Here is a 19,529-nt window from a genome sequence, read left to right on the forward strand (position 1 = left end):
ATACTATTTTTGTTTACATTCCTAAATGTTTTATAGCTAGCTGGTACGTGATTCAATACACGCTCTCCCAACGATCAATAGTTTGAGGAGTTTTTCATTTGTTGAAGTTTCTTTGCAATTTTATTAAGCATCTGTTTGGATCCAAAGGGAAAAACATGGAAAGAAATTCCTTAAAAAAATATTCCATGAAATGTGAAATTCCAAGATCAAGCACGAATGAGAATTTTGCTTTCTGGAAAAAAAAAAAATCATCGAAAATGAGTTAGATAGATGCTGGAAAATCGGCATGCACGGCAACCATTATAATAATGGCTTCTATGGAGCGACTCAGAATCGGCAACCATTATAATAATGGCTTCTATGGAGCGACTCAGAATCGCTTCGGTCGATTCTTTTTAGCGCATTTCCATCGGGGCCGAGAATGAAAAGCCTTGCCAAACACGCCCTTGAAAATATTTATGAGAAAAAAAAAAAAAAATTCCCTAGATCCAAACAGCTCCTAAATAAAATCCTAAAAATCCCACTCTGGACGGCATTGTTGCGTGACTTTTGCTAGTCGGTATTAAATATTTTGAGGTTGCTTAACATTATAGGTAAATGACTAGTTAGGAAATTGATTTTAATTAGCCACCTTAAAATGTACTAAGGAGGAGTTTCCCTTTTATATAGTACTACTAAAAAGACGTGTGACGCCCGCGAAAAAACAAAGAAGAAGAAAGAACAACTATTTTAATTTTAATTTTTATTGTAATTTTATCTTTAGATTTTTTTAAAGAAATAGACAAACATGAAAAATAGCACGACCGTACCATACTTTTAAGATTAAAAATTAGTTGTAATTTTTTATTCGATACATCTCTTAAAAATATTCTTCACCATATTCTTCTCACGTCTTACGAATCTACTACTATAGAAATAGAGAAGGGAAATCGACTGATTGAGAGAGCATGAATTTTCCAACGTTTGGCAAACTCATTTTTCATTATTTTTTTTTCTAGAAAAAGTTGTTATTTTTAAGGAAAACTGCATATCTAGCTACTAGACGTCCAGACCTTGGATTCTTTTTGCGGGGTATTATTTTCCATGAATTTTTTTTTCATAATTTTTCCCTAGATCCAAACAGCACCATGTGCAGTCTATATGTTGTTAAAAAATATAGTATAATTTGATCTAAATACATTTAATAAAAAAAGGAAAGAGAGATGGTTCAAGGCTCATGCCTATCACATGTAAACTATTGAGCATTTCTAAAAAGAAATGGTAAATTTTATTAGATAGGCAAAGCCATGACCAAGACAGTCATGGCTTTGCCTATCTGTTTACCGATTATGTGACGTGATGAAATTGGACTAAGTGACCCTACACTCGGTTGGGGATCTCATTAATGAACTCTGAATAATCTCTAGGTGTGGGGAGATCTCCCCTCCATCAATCTGATGACATTGAGGGAATCTCCCTCTATTATAAGATCATCCACCTGCCCTCCAACAGCCTAATATCCTGGAGAATCGCTCTAACTTCTGCCTCGTTTGAGTCCTTAATCCCCATAGGCCCAAAGAAGACCACTTTGTTGAACTATTTTCATCTATAAGGACACCTCCAATACATGAAAACCTTGGTTTACCCAAATTAGAGCCATCAAAATTTAGCTTCCCCCATCCAGGATCAAGAGCTTCCACCTAGGGTCGATGATCTCCCCATGGTCCCTGCCAAGACAAACAACACTATCGTCTAATATCCGTGGCCGGATACAAACTAAATTCGGGAAGGGCTTTAGCCCAAGAGATGACTAAAGTTATGATCTTCACATAAGAAGAACATGCACTTTTAGACACGTTGTTAAATATATGATCATTGTTGTTACCAAAGGACCTATATAGAGGCCAGTAGAACAAGCTTCCATAGGACCCTTCCGTTATTTGGCCATGGCACAAGAAACCAGCTATCGAGAAGCTCACGAATGTGAGTAGGGAAGACCTGTGTGATCCCAAACAAGTCCAAAATCCTGGAACTGGCTCTAAGGAGATAAACTCAAAGATTTTATCATTAAGAAAGAAATGTAAATGAATGGGGAGAGCTTGAGAGAGAGAGAGAGAGAGAGACGTGATGGTTGTCCATCCATCCTTCTCAAACTCTATATATGTTGTTATCTTTAGGTCACCGGTCACGCATGGAATTCATCTCATTCTCAAAACATAGACTACCTTCTGCTCGCCAAGATTTTTGATGCGATGTCTCCTTAATTTTCCTTTTGTTTTATTGTACTGTGTATCGTAAGCGTCTCTCTTTGTTGCGTCGTCTATCATGCTTTTCTTTTGTTTAATAAATTTATCTATCATTCCAAAAAAAATCTTTTTCTTTTATAATGATCATGAACAAGCCCATTCCCAAACACATCCTAGACAGAGTTCGATGGGTCCACAAACAAAAACCACATCTTGGAGATCTTAAAATAAAAATTAAAAAGATTTTTACCACACAAGGTGGTGCACATGTTTGGTGATCTAGATTATCTAAAGTAGGATTTTTTTTCAAGATTTAATGTGATTCGTTGTCTTTTTCATTTGCTCAGACAATTAGAATTTTCCGACGATAAAATATTTGTTAATTATATAAGCCGACGGCCAATCAACATAATGTAGTGAGGATGATCACAGCCATGGCATATTATTATATCACACTCTGGACACCATTATAAAATATTTGTTCACTCACCTATATAATATATGTAGGAAATGATATTTCCACCTTACTTGGGCCTATGCATGTGATCGGCACGATGCTTCAAAGAAAAAAAAAATACAATTTGCAATGAAAGTGTGATGCACACTATCTCTCCGCGCTCTAAGCACAAAAATAAAAATAAAAATAAAATGTAAAGTGTGAGAAAGTACTAAGGGATACCTAACAAATCTTATCTAGCTATGTCATTCAAAAGAAAGAAAGAAATCTTATCAATCTACCAAAGAATACAAAAATAATTACTCTGATCATCTCATTGGAATCCTACAACTTTTTAATACATCACCCAATAAACAAAAAATAAAACTATGTGATAAATAATATGTATCTATCTATCTATTATTATATAGCTAGATGCGTGTTTTACTGTTCACGCCGACATGGACGGCCTCCACATCTATCTTATAGTCTATGTGGAATCAAAGTATTTTAGATAATTCCCAATACAATTTGTTGTTTGATTCGTGGATAGTTGGAAAGGCCCAAAATAATGTTCTAACTTCCAACTTCCAAGGCTAAGCTCGCTTCCTTTAACTCCCAAGTCAGTCAAACTCTTGCTTTCAACTTTATAATGACTCTCTAACCACAAAGTGAAGTCATGACGGGAAAAGGAGCTCAAGGCGAAATTCCCATTCCTCAAACTAAATTTTGACCCAAGCTCTACGCTTATATCGACAAATGGTAGATGCTTAGCCACACTAATCCATTTTAAATGATGTTAAGACCTCACTATTCTCTCGATTTCTCTTGAACCTTTCTAAAGGTTTTTAAGGGAACAAACTATGTAAATTAATTATAAACAGAAAGGGCAAAATTTTCAATCCCTAACAGGAAATCCACAGACATTGCTCAAGTAGAAAATAAAACAAATTGACGGTAGCCTGGATCCTTTGTGGATGAAATTTTTTTCTGTTTTTTGCTTCAGTTTAAATTGTCTCTTTCTCATTTAAACATGTCACGTCAAAATAGTCCAATTGAAAATTCCCAGCCATTTGATTAGAATGTTTTAGGAAAAAAATAATAAAAATTATTTAATCTGAACTCCAGGGAGTGACCTCTGATCAGTACAAAATTTCAGAAGCACTTGGCCATATTCTTTTGTTTTGAGCAGATTAAAAAATTTGAGTTGAAATGGTAGATTTCATTGCAAATGAACTGCACATTCTTATGGACAACTTAGAAAAGTACAAGTGCTACAGGCAAGGCAAATACAGACTGAGTTGAGTCAGCTATACGTTGAAATAGACACAAAATTGTAAAATGAAATGTCACGGAAACTCCCCATTCTATTGTAATTTGGGGCGCAATTTGGGTCGGGTCGGGTCGAGCTTTTTGCTTAGAAATGAATTGGAATCAACCCGAACCCGACCAGATTTTAAGGTAAAAGCACAACCCGTATTCTGAAAAATCGACCTGAGTTGCACCCCTAACTGTAATCCCAAAGATGCAGCTATAGCCAGTACCATGTCCTCCAAAATTACACACATTCAAGCTAATTTCATCATAAACCAAATCAATGACTGTCCTCCAAGATAATATACTGAGTGAAAAATCCCATCATCCCAGCCAGACATTATCATTATCATTATCCCGAAGATAGAAGTTACTGCAATTTCTCAACCGATTTATTCAGTGCAACCTTAACTCTCAATTTCGTTACCCATCTTCAAGGACCCGTCCTTCGTAAGGTTAATGCTCAAGCTTTTGAACCTCTCTCTTGAATAATGCGGAGATGCCTTTCACCAATCAGTAACAGCTTTCATCATTGCAATAAACTCCTCATAACTGAGACGGCCATCCTGAAAATTTTGGCACAGGAAGAGCAGTAAAAAATATCATACCCAAGTAAAGCCAAAACCAGTTGAATGCAAATGCACAACTTGTCTGTGTCGACTTCCCGTGAGATGTTGTTTAATACTTCACCGTCGATTTGGCCAGAATCATCAATTAAGGCTTCTCGTAGCTCATCCATTTCAATGTAACCACTCCCATCTATATTGAAGAACATAAATGCTCTGCGAAAATGCTCGTCATTTTCCAACCTCTGTATGTGAATTGTAACCGCAACAAACTCTGCATAGTCCAATACTCCAATAGTCCAATGTACCATTTCCATCAACATCAGCCTGAAGAAAATAGTGAAGGTAATAAGCCATTCAACATAATATGAAAGACAACTTGAAAGACATGTTATGGTGCTACCAAATGAAGTAGAGAGTCTATAATTTACAAACCTACTGAATTAATCATCTGCTCACATTATCTCACTTGTAAAAGATTCTGCAGGTTTACTAGATTTTGAGATTGATCATCTGTTACTCCACAACCATACAGGCTACTCAATTCCTTATGGAACTCATTCAGTGGTGATCCAAGGAAATATGAAACGTCCAAACCTACTGTGCCCCCAAACTAAATATTTGTCACTACTGAGGGGAAAGTAAAAATTGATTATTGGCAAACCGTAAAGCACAACGATTTTAGAATCAGTATAATGTAAAGTAATTCATGTGAATTAAAGGGAAACAGGAGAAAGAAATAAATGTAACAGGACATTTGGATATCATTCAATCTTCCCACCAATTAAAATAGATTTAGATAACGCAGATCTCCATGGGGACACTAATGATTAATCATATGACATCTTCACTTTTACAGTATCATACTTCAATAGTGCCTTAGACTTCTAAGTATGGTTCAACATTGTCATCCCATTAAAAAAAGCCCATGTGAAGCAGCTCGTGTGCTGAGCCAATGAGAGCAGAGCTTATACTCGGGTGCTTCGGCCTAGCAAATCTTTACTTCCACATCCTTTTATTAATGACTTGGTCCAAAATCAGAGAGCAGAAAATATGACTAAGAAGGCATTGGCCGTGCCAAATTCCACAAAATAATTACTAATTATGCCAATCAGAAACACGTAGCCACGAAGTCAAGTCCCAAGACTCAAAAGATGTGTATCCTTTTATCCTCTCTTTTGATTTTCAAACCGTTGTTGGGCTATCTCCTTCTGTTAACTCACCAACATCTCCAAAAGCTTAAGCTGTTGGAGAAAGGCGTTATTTTATCTTTTATACTTTAACACTCTCCCACACGTGTAGCCCACTTGGCAAACACGTGACACATGTGGTCCTACTTTGGGGTCACCATCGCATGTGGATTTTTGCTATCCAAGAGGTTTGAACTTGAGACCTTTGGCTCTGATACCATGTTAACTTACCAACATCTCCAACAGCTTAAGCTCTGATACCATGTTAACTTACCAACATCTCCAACAGCTTAAGCTGTTGGAGAAAGGCGTTATTTTATCTTTTATACTTTAACACTTTAGTTTCTCTTTTGACTAGAGTAAACCATGACCAAAGAAATACATAAGTGAAAACAAAAGAAAAAAAAAATAGACGGCTTAAGGCAGCAATAAATCACATAAGTTCATTTTGATGGTCTAAGCAGTGACTTATTTTTGCATGTACAACAATATATATATATATATATATATATATATGAGGAAAGTGTCTCTAGTCTCTCCCCTAGATAAGCTTATCTACTCCTCCCTTTAAAAAAACACAGTGGGCCCACGCTGTTTGGATGATCTAAAGCATTCATTTGATAGGTCTTAACATAGATAGGGTGTGCCCAAAAAATCAGCACCAAAGGGTCATCCTAGAACTTCGTTTTGTGGTGCCTTGTGGTACCCATTTTGGACACATATAAACGTCCACATTTATATGCGTCCATTTTGGACACGGTGTACCCAACAAAATGAAGTTCTAGGATGACCCTTTGGTGCTGATTTTTTGGGCACACCCTATCAATGTTAGGACCTATTAAATGAATGCTTTGGATCATCCAAGCAGCGTGGGCCCACTGTGTTTTTTTAAAGGGAGGAGTAGATAAGCTTATCTAGGGGAGAGACTAGAGACACTTTCCTCTCTCTCTCTCTCTCTCTATATATATATATATATATTGAGATTGACCCATTAGTGTGATGATTAACAAAACAATGTTATCTTGGCATTACTGTTTGGTAATTGGGGACGGTTGATTTGACGGGGTCAACATTGGGATATGTGAATGAAGATCTCATTTGCAAGATTGAGGTGGGTAAGGATGTGTCTAAATTATTAAATTAAGACGCACTTTTATAATTCTTGATCAAGGGCTAGGATCATCTGGATTAACACTTAATGGAACATTGGGTTGAGTGGACCAGGACAACCCATGGGTCAAGTAGATAATTTTTTGCAATTTACTTACACAAAAAATTAAAATTGAAAAAATTTATAACAAAACTTTGATAAGAAAAGAAAAGAAAAAGAAAAAGAACTTGTCAACCGAGCAGGTCGACCAAGGAATCGTCTTAGTCGACTCAGTTGGGTCCATGAATACCTACAAAGTGAAATCTGGCCTGGTTTTCTCTCCCTGCCATCCAGTTAATTATTGGGTCGAGTTGACCTGAGCGAGTCTAGAGTTGGTCAGCCAGGCTTTCAACTTACACCATGATAGACGATAAGAAGATTAATTGCTAAGCACTTTCCTAAATGTTACTTTTTTGGGCCCCATACCACATGGACGTGTCCAAAGCCATTGAAGGCTCAAATAATTTTTTGAAGTTAAATACTATTATTTGTAAATAATGGCTATGATAGTTTTAGAAATGATATAGACATATAGTTAATGTCTTCGTAGGAGGCCTTATGCCCCATTTGCAAATAAAATAGCTTAACAAAAATGGATGGATAAGAGAGTATTTAGTTATGCACGCCAACATCAAAATGTAGTGTGCGGAGTTGGGGTCTCCACAACCCAACTAATTCACTACCAAGCAAGCACGCCCAGAAGACAATTAGTTTTAGGGGTACAAGTAGGCCGACTTGGGGTCTCTCTTTTACCTTATAACCTGGATAGGTTTAGGTCAAGACCATTTCATTTTTCTGGTGTTTCAATACTCGGACATTGAAGAGAACTCCACCAAGGTAAAAGGGAGTCGACTTTTATTTTTTATTTTTTATTTTTAACTCGGGTGAGTCAAAAGTGTTTTGATTGACTTGGAAGGGTAAAATTCAAACTAAAATTATAACCTGACCATGATAACTCAACAATTGATTTAGTTTTTAAGCAGTGTATTTTCGACTGGAGCTCAACCTAGGCCCATACTACATGCACCCCTAATCATACAAAGCATGAGCCAATCTAATAAAATGTGGTGGAAGGAATGAGTTTATGCTTTTGGTATGATGATGTCCAAGTATATATGTAATTGAGTACAAAAATCAGCTGCAAGGGTGCCCCCATTGGACCATCTTAGCAAGGTGCATTTACAATGACACAAAATAATTATAAAATTAAAGAAATGATTAAAGCACTTTGCTTAGATGGTCCAACTAGGGCACCCTTGTAGCTAGTTTTTTGCAAGGGCGTCCGTGCTTTACAACTTCTCATGTGCCTTTTGGTCATTTCTTTTGGAGTAGAGCTTTACAACTTCTACATGAGTGATGTTACTTTAAAGAGAAAGGGCAAGATAAGATTTCTCCTAATCTATCAAAATCATTCTCCCATTCAATTTTGAAGAAAATACACAAAAGGAGAAGTAAAATATATTTTCCGCTAAATTTTCTAATCTTATCTCCTGATATTGGCACTACCTTGTTTTAACAATTGCACTGACCCATCTTGTCTTTTCTGTTTAAATTGGCTCATGAGAGCATATTGGGAACTATAATAGCCTTTGATACATGTTTAAATTTAAAAAATTGAGTTAGTGCAATTATGAAAATATTGTAGTGCCCAATATCAGTAGCCTTATTTTATGAAAAGAGAGATAGCTCCGGATTGGCAAAAAAGTAGGACACATTTGGATCAAAGGGCTAGGATCATCTCACACTTAACCGGGCTTGTGGTGGCCCAATAGACTAACGACCCAGATCACCAAACACTCCCTCTATAATCTTTATCGGACCAAAATGTGATTTTTATAGGCAGATTGGATTGGGTCCAACACAATTTTGGCTAGCAAGCAACAGCAAAGAAGCCTAGCCCTACACAACCCAAATCGTATGTCCTCGGCCAAGAAATGCTAAGATGATAAGCTCTGTTGTCGTCAATCTCTTCCATTTCGGATCTTTTCTGGTCACTCCAAAGCTGGGCAGAAACTATCACAGCTTTTTTTCCCACACCCACCAAAAATTTCACACATCCACCATCCGTTGCACTCACCAGGTTCATAATCTCCTCCATTTTATGAAATTTCATTTTATTGGTTTGTAGTTTGGACAGAGAAAAGAAAAAAAAAACCCACTTCTTTATTCCCACTAGGAAGCTTTCTTTCTATTGCTCATGTAGTTTTGTCCTCTTGTCTAATCAGTTTTTTCATCCTTTTTTTTTCCCATTTTACTGTAGATAAGTGAACAGTTATTGGTAGTGGTTGGTGGTGGTGCAGCTGGGGTATATGCTGCAATTAAGGCTAAAAGTGTTGCTCCCCATTTGGGTGTGCTGGTTGTTGAGAAGGGGAAGTTTCTATCAAAGGTTTGAATTTGATACTTGGGTTTTGTTCCATACCAAATGCATATTTAGAATTGATTAGCAATGTATGGCATTTTCTTCAATTCAATTTTGTATACATCATTTTCTTACAAGTAAGAAGTGTATGTGATATTCTTTTTTATGTAAGATTTATATTGACACTTACCCATTGTATTCTTTTCTTTATCGAAAAAAAATTCTATGATTAATTTGTAGGTGAGAATTTCTGGTGGAGGACGATGCAATGTTACAAATGGGCATTATGTTGATAAGATGGTGAGTACTTGATTTCAAGACCCGTTAGGAATTTTAAAATATAGAACGGTATTTCGCATTCAAACATTCATAAGATGATTGATCAGCTAGAATCGGTTAGTTTTATTTGTAAGTTGCAGATGAATGCTGAGTCATTGTTCAATATTTGAACAATTACAGTCAATATGCTATTATCTGAGTTGTATGAATTGACGGTTTTCTTATCTCTAACTGCGAGGCACATAATTTTTATTTTGTGTCATAGCGAGTATCCCTTTCTAATGGTTGCAAATATAATGTAGAAGCCATCATAGAGTAGAAATACTAATTGGTTCTGTAACCATTTGTTGGAAACAAGTCCTGATGAGTTGCAATATTTCCGCATATACTTTTAGCATACTTTCGATAGAAATTTAAAACCATGTGTCCAACATGTTGTATTATATAATATGCATTCATACATGCTGAATTATGTCATATAAATGCATTAGCATTTTGATTTTTAGGGTTTACATGCTGCCAACTGATGTAGGTTTTAGCAGAGCACTACCCTAGGGGTAATAAAGAACTGCGAGGATCTTTCTTCAGCACACATGGCCCATTGGACACTATGTCTTGGTTTTCTGATCATGGTGTTGAACTTAAGGTTGTTTCAAGAACCTGATGTATTTTGTTTTTGCTTTTATACTTTGTACTCGTAGAATTGTTTTAAATCAGTTGTTTTACTACTTGTATCCTTAGACAGAGGATGATGGAAGGGTGTTTCCTGTCAGCAACAGTTCATCTTCTATAATTGATTGCCTTCTTCTCGAAGCAAAGAGGAGTGGAGGTATATGTTATGACCCAACCAACTGTGCGCTTCAGTCTGCTTTATTTAGTTTTATAGGGCATTCTTCATGTTTTAGACAAAGTCTTAGTGCTGGTGTAAAGGTCAAAACTTGCTCTATATGCGGACGATACCCTTGATTCTTGATTATAGAATTGTAATTTTCTCTGTTCAAGTACAAATTATGTAAGTTTTACATTGTGTTTTTTAACGGATTTTATTTAAGTGCTAAAATACAGCTTTACAATAGGGCCAGAGGTTGCCCAATATACATAGAATCTCTAGTAATCCCAGACTTTGCTAATTCATCTCATCATTCGCCGCCTATGAACATGGGAAAAAAAAAAAAGAAGAACCAAAAAGATCATTCCGTCTAATTCCATGAGCTATCCAAGGATCAACTACTTCTAAGAGCCCATCCCATTCTTGGAGTTCCCTTCTATCCACTCGTTCTCCCTCTTGAAAATTTAAGCCTTGTAAGCAACACACTAGCCTCAACCTCCTTGGAGTCACTGATAGCAATCAAACCCTTGTATCCATGACACACCAGACTCATCTCTAACCATTCCTCCAATCCTGCCGCTCCAGATTACCTAACAAGCAACCATCAAAGTTAAGTTTAATGGTGTTTGGAGGACGTGGAACTCATTTGGCCACTTTCTATCCTTTTGCTATATTTCCAGTCGAAGTTTCTTTTCATTGTCTAAAATGTTCTTGAGTAGAGCCTTCCCATAATCTTCTCTAACCATTGCCCAATTTACAGCAATGAATTATTTATACCCAATGCAATTTTAGCAAGTGATGTCTCCTTGTCTTTGAAGATTCTTTGGTTTGTTTCCCACCATACGCTCCAAACCATTTTATACACATTCGTCTTGCAGTCTTCTCCACAAGGAGCAGTGTAAAAGGTGTATTCGAAGGGGACACCTTTTACAGATGGGCACACTATTTTCATACCTGGAGAAACATAAGGACAAGGTTCATGGTTTGGTATGATCATGCAGAGATTATCAGGGCTTACAGTTGAGAACATTTTACACCAAAGGGAGACACATTGCTACTTGAATCTTAAAGTTTGGTTTCTGACAGTTTGTGCTCAGAGTCCCCTCCATCTACTTTTATGTCTGATTTATATCAATAAAGTCACCTTTCTCAAAAAAAACTAAACAAAAAAAAAAAAACTTGGATTTAGGGTCCATGAAACTGTTCCTTGAATATTGTGTGACATTTGAACCTCTTAACTTGATAACAAGCATCTTCGTTTTTAAATATGGGATTCCTCTTAGTAGAACCTCTGCAATAATTCTCTGATTGCATAAGGATTTCATGCTGAAATCACATTGTGCACCCCCTTTTCTTTAAAATTTGATTGCCCTCAATATGCTATTGCATGCATTCTATTAAAAATTAAATCCTATTGCTTATAAGTATGGTATGCTGAAATTTAACTTCTCGTACCAGTTCTACTGCAGGCTGGTAAAGTTGTGACAAATGCATCTATTACTGCGAATGGAAAATTCCTTCTCAAGATCGAGAAACGTACAATTGATCTTGTTGAATACGTTGAAGCTGATTATTTGTTAATCGCCACTGGGAATAGCCAGCAGGTGCGAGCGAAGCCATTAGAAATTTATTTTCTAGGTTCAATTATGATGTCAAGTATAACCAGATTAATGACTTTATTGATTGGAATTCTATTTGTTCTCAGGGGTACTCAATGGCTGTTCAACTTGGTCATTCAATTGTAGATCCAATTCCTAGCTTATTCACTTTCAAAGTTAAGGATACACAACTGGCAGATTTGTCTGGGGTAATTGTCTTCCAGAATTTACTGTCTCTGTCTCAATGTTTGTCTCTGTTAGCAGTATCATGTTTTTTACTTTTTTTTTCTTAACGTACTTTACATGAGTAAAAAACAAACTCGTTATGTGGTTCTTACTCTTATTTGAAGATCGCTTACCACATTCTTATATTCTTTTGGTCTATTCACAAAAAATTCAAGGCAAGTTAATCTGAAATAGCCTAATTCATCTACTTGATTATTACTTTCCTCATCAATGTGAACTCTAACCAGCATAACGAGACACCACCATCTCTCAAGCACTAGCTTCCAATCTGATATAAGGATTTCATTAGGTAGAATCTTGAAGAAACCCAAGAACTGTCTCTAGAAAGGTAATATAGTATGGATCACAAGTTTCTCTCTGACTACATCACGGAACACATATCTTTTTTGAGATGAATTTCTAATGGCTTCAGCTTACCATACTTATAAGCGTGGAAGGAATATGAATCCAACTCCACCATCATTTCCTCTCAAGGACTAGCTTACAAGGTGATATAAAAATTTCTTGAGGTACAATCATGGTTTAAAATTTTGATTTCGGTACCGGTTTCGTACTTCCCAAAAACCGAAATTTCGGTCGAAATTTCGTAATAATTTAAAAAGAATATTTAATTGATTTTGAAATTTCGGAATTTCCGAAATTCCAAAATAAAGGCCGAAATTCCGAAATTTCGGTTTCGGTGATTTCGGTCCGAAATGTCGGATTTTGGTCGAAATTTAAAACCATGGGTACAATCACGAAAAAAACCCAAGAATCATCTCAAGAAAGGTAATAAGATGCGATGCGAGTCACAGGTTTTTCTTTGATTACATCATGGCATGAAGGTACCACCGCTGGAACCTTTCCCACTTGAAATCACCAACTCGGAGCGTGTCCCTCAGCTTTTCCTCTTGAAGAACTTTGATAAAATTTGTATTTTCTCTTGAATTAAGCTTCAATGTTTTAAGCTTTTCTTCTAGAGATTGGAGAAGGAAAAATATTGTGTGTCTAAGTGACTGGAGAAGGTCTTCCTATATAGGCTTGGAATTCTTGGAAAAAATGGTTTGAAAGCAATCGGACCAAACTTTTGAGTTGAAAAACGTTTTGCTACCAACCTTAAAGATCAAAACAAAGGTTTAGTTTAGTTTTTAGGTAAACAGCCTTTTTAGCCTGGAATCAATGATTTTGGATTGAAAGGTGTTGTTTAAGCTGCAAAACCCTGATCTTAAAGTGTCCCTAGCTCCATGATTCGTCCACAAATGGTCCAATTCAAGGTCAACAACTGAAATCAAGATAGAAGGCCCGGATTAAAACACAAAAAAGGGGCCTCTTGCGGCAAAATTGGCCGATTGGCAGCTTTATGAATCAATCACTTAAGTTTTTAACCAAGAAGTTAACATTTCAACCAGTTAACTACTAAATGCCTTTATGCTGGTTTTCTCAATTTCCTGGGTTTGATTCCTATGCTTTCTGATATAAACCATTTGGGATGTTTTGAAATGACTAGGCTTATTGTTTTGAGTACCTTGGGTCTATTTAGGAACATGGGCGAGTTTTAGAAATCCATTTTTTCTTCTAATCTTTACAGTTTCAGGTTATCAACTCCTTGCATTTTGACACACGTTCTTCGTCAGTACACCTCTCCGGGGCGAATAATGTAAGGTCAGTCAGAAAAAAATGAGGTGATACACGAACACATATCTTTTTTGAGACGAGATGAAGATGGAACAGATTTTAGGTCGGGAAATGTCTGTGTTATATCTATGCGCGGAAGGAATGTGAATCCAACTCCAAAAAACAAATGAACTTTCACACTTGGACTTGGAGAAGGGACCTCCCACCAAGAATGGTATTTGATAAGATGAGCTGCAATAATGTTAACTTCTGCCCTGAACACTATTTGCTTTAGGTCTCAATGAGCAATCTCGAGTCTCCTGAGCACTAGGTCCCACAGAAATACAGTGAAGGTAGAAGATAATAGAAGGTGCATGCAGAATATTCTTCCATTCTTAGATAGAGTATTTCTTTTCAAGTGGATTGCTGTCGGCTGTCGCAAATGGACATCACAGTGCTACTTTGGGCAAACATATTAGATTGAGGCATGGACTTACCATAGCTAACTTTTCTTGCAGTACTTTACATCAGAGTGGCAGGTGTTGGCTACTTGCATTGGTGAGTTAATTTTTTTAGCCTAGTCTTTAAGTTGCTGACAGAGTTGTCTTCAAAATTGAATATACAAATACCACACTGGGAACTGTTAGTGAGATGAGTCACCATACATTTCCAAAGTTTCAATTTCTAGTCCCCTTTGTTCTAGTGATTGGCAGAAGCTGATCAGATAAACAGGTTCTTTAACCCTTTTTTAGCATCTCCAATAAATTTAGAGACACACATAGAATGATATAATATTGACATTTTTTGTGATAAAATTGCAAAAGAATAAAATAAAATATTATTGACATTTTTGTTTACTAAAAAATTGCAAGTTGGACTGCCTGATATAACTAACTATCCTTTTGTTTCACTTGGATGTTTGTTTGTCTGTACAAAATCCATCAATGAGTCTAAATGTCATTCTCCTCAGTTCTTACGGCGTTCCAAAATGTTTCCTAATTCCTCTCTGTTTTTCTCTGCAGGTTACATTCCCAAAAGTTAAAGCAATGCTGAAAATAGAAAATGTCAGTAGGAATATACCTCAATTTACGCAGGTATCAGTTTTTTTTTGTCAGTGCTGTTTAGAAACTGTGAAAGTTTAGTTTAACTAATGTTTTTGAGGTTTCAGGTAGGGCCTATGTTAGTGACCCATTGGGGACTTAGCGGGCCGGTGATTCTCCGATTGTCTGCTTGGGGAGCATGTGATCTGTTCGGATCAGATTACACGGGTCAGGGAGCTTCTTTATTTTCTTTCATATTTTGTAAGAACTTTACTTATTGTACTTATGCCTTTTTAGATACACAAAAGCATAAGGATTAAGGAAAGTGTCATGGGTGTCCTACTTGGAGCATCCTTAAAAGACTTTTTTTAATGGTGAACTTTATTGAAGAGGAGAAAGAGCTTAGTTTATTGGTGTTGTCTTTGTTTGTGTTTTTATCTAATTTTTTTAATCCAAATGCAGGAATGCTTTTTGTAGATTTTGTGCCTGATCTACACATAGAAGATGTGAAGTACATTCTGATTCAACACAAGGATCGGCTTGGGGTTTAGTTCTATTCACAAATCCAATGTTTTCATTTACCTATATTTTTTAGTATTTATTTTATTTTATTTATTTATTCTGAATTTTTCCTAGATTTGGGTTGGAAATAGATGTCCTTGGTAATTTGCATCTATTATGCTTATTTTCCATAATGTGTTTTTCCATTCCGGTAATCAATTACATTTTGTTGTGTTCAAGGGATGTTCAATGGAAATTAGATGACAGATATCAAATACTCAAAGAATATGTAGAAACATTATCTTTTGCTAGGCAGTCCTTAAACTCAATCATCTAATGATGGGATGAATCTAGGAACTCAAAAGAATCTACAAATATGTTTGCAAGGCCTTGGTTACGACTTACCCACCTAATAAAATTGGCCAGGTCACACCATCCACAATAAGTGGCAAGAGAAAGATGTCTAGAAAATTTGTAGACCTTCATTCACAATTGGCATTGAAATAACCCGTCTTAGTAACAGAGGGCAGTCCCACATCATATATACATTGTTCCCCAAAGACGTCAACTAGACAACCCTGTGAAGACGAAGGATCAAAGTAAATTAGTATTATGGCGCGAACACTATGAATTGCCTCATTATGAACTGACAGGATACTTTTAATCGTCTTAGCTGTGGATTTGAACTTGTTGTAATAATGAAAATGTAGATTTATATATATATATATATATATATATATATATGAGGAAAAGGATTGTACGCTCAAGCGTACCAAGCTTATCGTACGCTCGAGTGCCCAATCACATGGGTCCCACATTTTTTGTGGTGATCCAAAGCATTGATTTGCAAGGCCCTATCATAGATAGGGTGTGTACCAAAAATCAGCTCCATTGAATCATCCTAACCCCTCCAAAAGTGGAGGGCAAAAATGGGCAGATTTGTGGACACACAGTGTCTGTCCATTTTGACCTCCACAAATGGATGGGTTAGGATGATCCTATGGAGCTGATTTTTGGTACACACCCCATCTATGTAAGGGCATTTCATATGAATGCTTTGGATCATCCTAATAAAGTGGGCCCACATGTGATTGGGCACTTGAGCATACCATAAGCTTGGTACGCTCGAGCGTACAATCCTTTTCTTTTTTTTTCTTTTTTTTTCATGATCATCCCGATTAGAATTTTATAGCTGCCCAACTGTGGACACCAAAATGTAGTTATAGACTTGTGCTACTTAATGATGTTATGTGTTCCCATAGGTTTCTAGTTTCTTAAAGGAATTAGGAATTTATGTTATATTTTTTGGTAATTTCGACTAGCATTCCTATATTGTTATGGATCCAAGTAGCAACTATATGCTTTTAGATGTTTGATCAGAAATGCATATTGTGCAATGATTTACTCAATGCCTGAAACACATCCTCCGGGTTTCCTATTCCAGTTAGTAACAGACATGGAGTCTGGGTAAACACTATTCTTTACATCTCTTTGGCTGATTTTGGTTTCCCTACCACTTTTTGGAACCCATCTCTGTGAATTTTCATATATTTCACACTGTATCGTATAGCATTTTGAGGAAGCTGGCTTCTTACTCAATATTATTTAGTGATTATTATCTATTGTGTTCTACACCATAGGCCATGGACCGTACTTCTCCAGATATCTGCTGTACTTGTTATTGACGGACTAACTAGTGCGTTGCATTGTTACAGAAGCAAAAGGTTCTCAGTTCATTTCCTCCAGATTTTGGCTTGGTGAAAAGATTTTGGAAATATCTACTAGAACGTGAGGTTATATGCCCACCTAATATTGAATTCAAAATCATTTGATCTTGGTGAATGTTCAACTTTGCTGGGTGACATGATTTGTTTCGCAGTTTATCTTTCAGGGATTTGGCGGTGATATCTTCTGGGCTTCCATATCAAATAGCTCTTTAAATTCCATTGCTTTTCTGTTAAAGCGGTGTTCATTTAGTGTGACAGGAAAGGTAAATCTTTGTGTCGTATCTTCAAAGACAAAATTATAAGCACAGGCGCCCACCCTATTTTGGAAGCTTATATTTTATTTTTCTACTGAAGGGACAATTTAAGGATGAATTTGTCACTGCCGGAGGTGTCCCACTCTCAGAGGTATTCATTTCCACAACTTAATTGAAATTTATTTTTTTTTACTGCTAAATGTGTAACTTAATTCCACTATCTTCTCATGAAGATCACACTAAACACCATGGAAAGCAGGATACAGCCCCGTCTATTCTTTGCTGGAGAGGTAGTATTATTTCTTTTAACAGATCTGGTCTAGAAAGTCTTTCCTCTGCCATTAAAGTCCGTACGTGATATGTGATGTCACTAATTGAATCCTTTGCAGGTTTTAAATGTAGATGGAATAACTGGTGGATTCAACTTTCAGGTATAACTTTTTGTGCTTTATTTATTTGGCCAAATGTTAACCTCGACGTAACTCAGTTCAGGAATTGAACCACAGACTTTGAATGAAAAACTGTCTTTTGCCATTCCGGAGTGTGTGACCTTAAGCCAGTTCAATTTTGTTTATTCTTTCTACACTGCTAAAATCAGGCATTTTCGTGAAATTGGTTTTTACGATCCAAGGGTTTGCTGTTTCTTCACTCATAGTCTCAATGATATGCTTGAATGAGCTATGAGGTTGACAATAGAGAAAACATCGGACCACTAGTCATCATATTCTCACCAAACAGCAGACATCATTGCATCGTCCATCGTAGCGATGAAAAAGACTGAACTCCCTTTGATCAAATAAGAAAATGTATTAAGTTCTTCTATCTAAACAATTATGAAAATGGTGAAATCTAAAACAATATTAGAATTTGAATTTGTATGTTTCGATGATCATACACCATACACAAACTTACAAGAGCCTTGGGTGTTAACCACAGACATGGTCTTTAAGATTTGAGTATATTACAATCACATGAAATGAATAAAATGTCCTGTAGATGGGATATCTCTAGGGGCACTCTCTCAAGCTGATATGTGACTTCTGTGCATCCAGTGCTTGCTAGATAGTATTTCCACCCACTCCCTGCCCAAGAACAATAAGCTTTTTAGGCTTTTAGCTAATGGACCTTAAATACTTTTGCAGAACGCTTGGTCTGGTGGGTACATTGCAGGAACAAGCATAGGTAAACTCGCATCAGGCGTTTGCCCACAAGAGGAAGACAACATCTAGGTAGATGAAAAATGATATCATTGCCGGATCTGGAGGAATTACATAATTATACAGTTCATCACATGGAACACATTAACTTTTGGAGCAGAATCTCACGGACCCAAATGCACAGAGGTCTCGTACAATTTCAACATAGCATAACTATTTCTGTGTCAATGTTTTTTGTTTTTTTTTTAATTTCACTGTTCTAACCATTACATATATTCCTCGATTGATCTTATCTGGGTATAGGAGTTTGTAACTGAGTACACGCTACCAAGATCACAGCCTCAGCTTCAAAGGCTACTCTAGTTATGCGACTAGTCATGGTTTCCAATGGAACTCCAAAGTTGGTGCTGAGCGATGTGAGTATAGTTCCCTCATGGCAAAGGAAATTTCTGAATGAGATTCTGTTGGGGATTTCAGATTATAATAAAAGCTCGGCGCCGGCGCCTAGGAACTAGATACAAGATGACACATGGCTACTCTTTCACAAGATTTTCAGAGAATCACATTTCGTTCATAATTTTATTGTTTAATCTTGAAGTTTAATGACTTAGACTGCTATTTTTCCCGGATTTCCATCTTCTGAACAAATGGATGCAAAAACAACTTGTGTATGAATCTAAATGGAAAACATGTTATGTAAGAATATAAGGCATTTGGGGATTACTAATCCTTAGATAAACATACAGTTTAAGTGGGTATGAGAAACTGAAGTTCAACTTACTGGATTCATGTGAAGAAAAAGAAATCTGGTTAGAGCATTACTGAGTTATTTTATTTATTTACAAGTTTGGATTAGTCACAGATAAGGGTTTGATTTGCCAGAATAAATTGCATAGACAGTTAGACACCCCCTAAAGTGGACAAAACATTCTAATTTTTTTTCTTTCAAAAATTCTGACTATGTACTCCATAGTTAGGACTTAGGACACTGAGATGGGCAGTTCGATTGAAATGGATTGTGACCTTCGAATAGGATCCAAAGAGCACCCCAAGCAAGATTGTAGT

At 36.5% G+C, this 19,529-nt stretch overlaps 1 protein-coding gene across 4 annotated transcripts; it reads left to right on the forward strand.

Moving 5' to 3' along the window:
- The first annotated feature begins 8,611 nt into the window (after window positions 1-8,611).
- On the forward strand, window positions 8,612-19,249 carry LOC143858525 (uncharacterized). Of its 4 annotated transcripts, none has more exons than XM_077369171.1 (17): window positions 8,626-8,961; window positions 9,142-9,267; window positions 9,481-9,540; window positions 10,052-10,165; window positions 10,261-10,348; window positions 11,807-11,952; window positions 12,054-12,155; window positions 14,808-14,849; window positions 14,954-15,053; window positions 15,288-15,370; window positions 17,042-17,119; window positions 17,206-17,316; window positions 17,408-17,458; window positions 17,541-17,597; window positions 17,697-17,738; window positions 18,450-18,650; window positions 18,768-19,249. In XM_077369171.1, exons 1-16 carry the CDS (start codon window positions 8,824-8,826, stop codon window positions 18,534-18,536), a joined length of 1,425 nt encoding a protein of 474 aa, XP_077225286.1. In that variant the 5' UTR covers window positions 8,626-8,823; the 3' UTR covers window positions 18,537-18,650; window positions 18,768-19,249. The 4 variants fall into 4 exon arrangements, with proteins under 4 accessions (XP_077225287.1, XP_077225286.1, XP_077225284.1 ...); XM_077369169.1 differs by having other exon boundaries at window positions 8,628-8,961; window positions 14,808-14,879; XM_077369170.1 differs by having other exon boundaries at window positions 8,629-8,961; window positions 14,808-14,879; window positions 17,218-17,316.
- The last annotated feature ends 280 nt before the right edge of the window (window positions 19,250-19,529 follow it).

The sequence above is a fragment of the Tasmannia lanceolata genome, unplaced genomic scaffold, assembly GCF_043159265.1.
Source record: "Tasmannia lanceolata isolate RefF3 unplaced genomic scaffold, GAP_Taslan_0.1 ptg000026l, whole genome shotgun sequence".
In the NCBI taxonomy this organism is placed as follows: domain Eukaryota; kingdom Viridiplantae; phylum Streptophyta; class Magnoliopsida; order Canellales; family Winteraceae; genus Tasmannia; species Tasmannia lanceolata.

Coding starts and splice junctions, on each gene's coding strand:
- LOC143858525 (XM_077369169.1), top strand. CDS start 8,824: ATGATAAGCTCTGTTGTCGTCAATCTCTTCCATTTCGGATCTTTTCTG. Junction 10,166..10,260: donor ATCATGGTGTTGAACTTAAG/GTTGTTTCAAGA, acceptor TTGTATCCTTAG/ACAGAGGATGATGGAAGGGT. Junction 15,371..17,041: donor AACACAAGGATCGGCTTGGG/GTTTAGTTCTAT, acceptor GCATTGTTACAG/AAGCAAAAGGTTCTCAGTTC.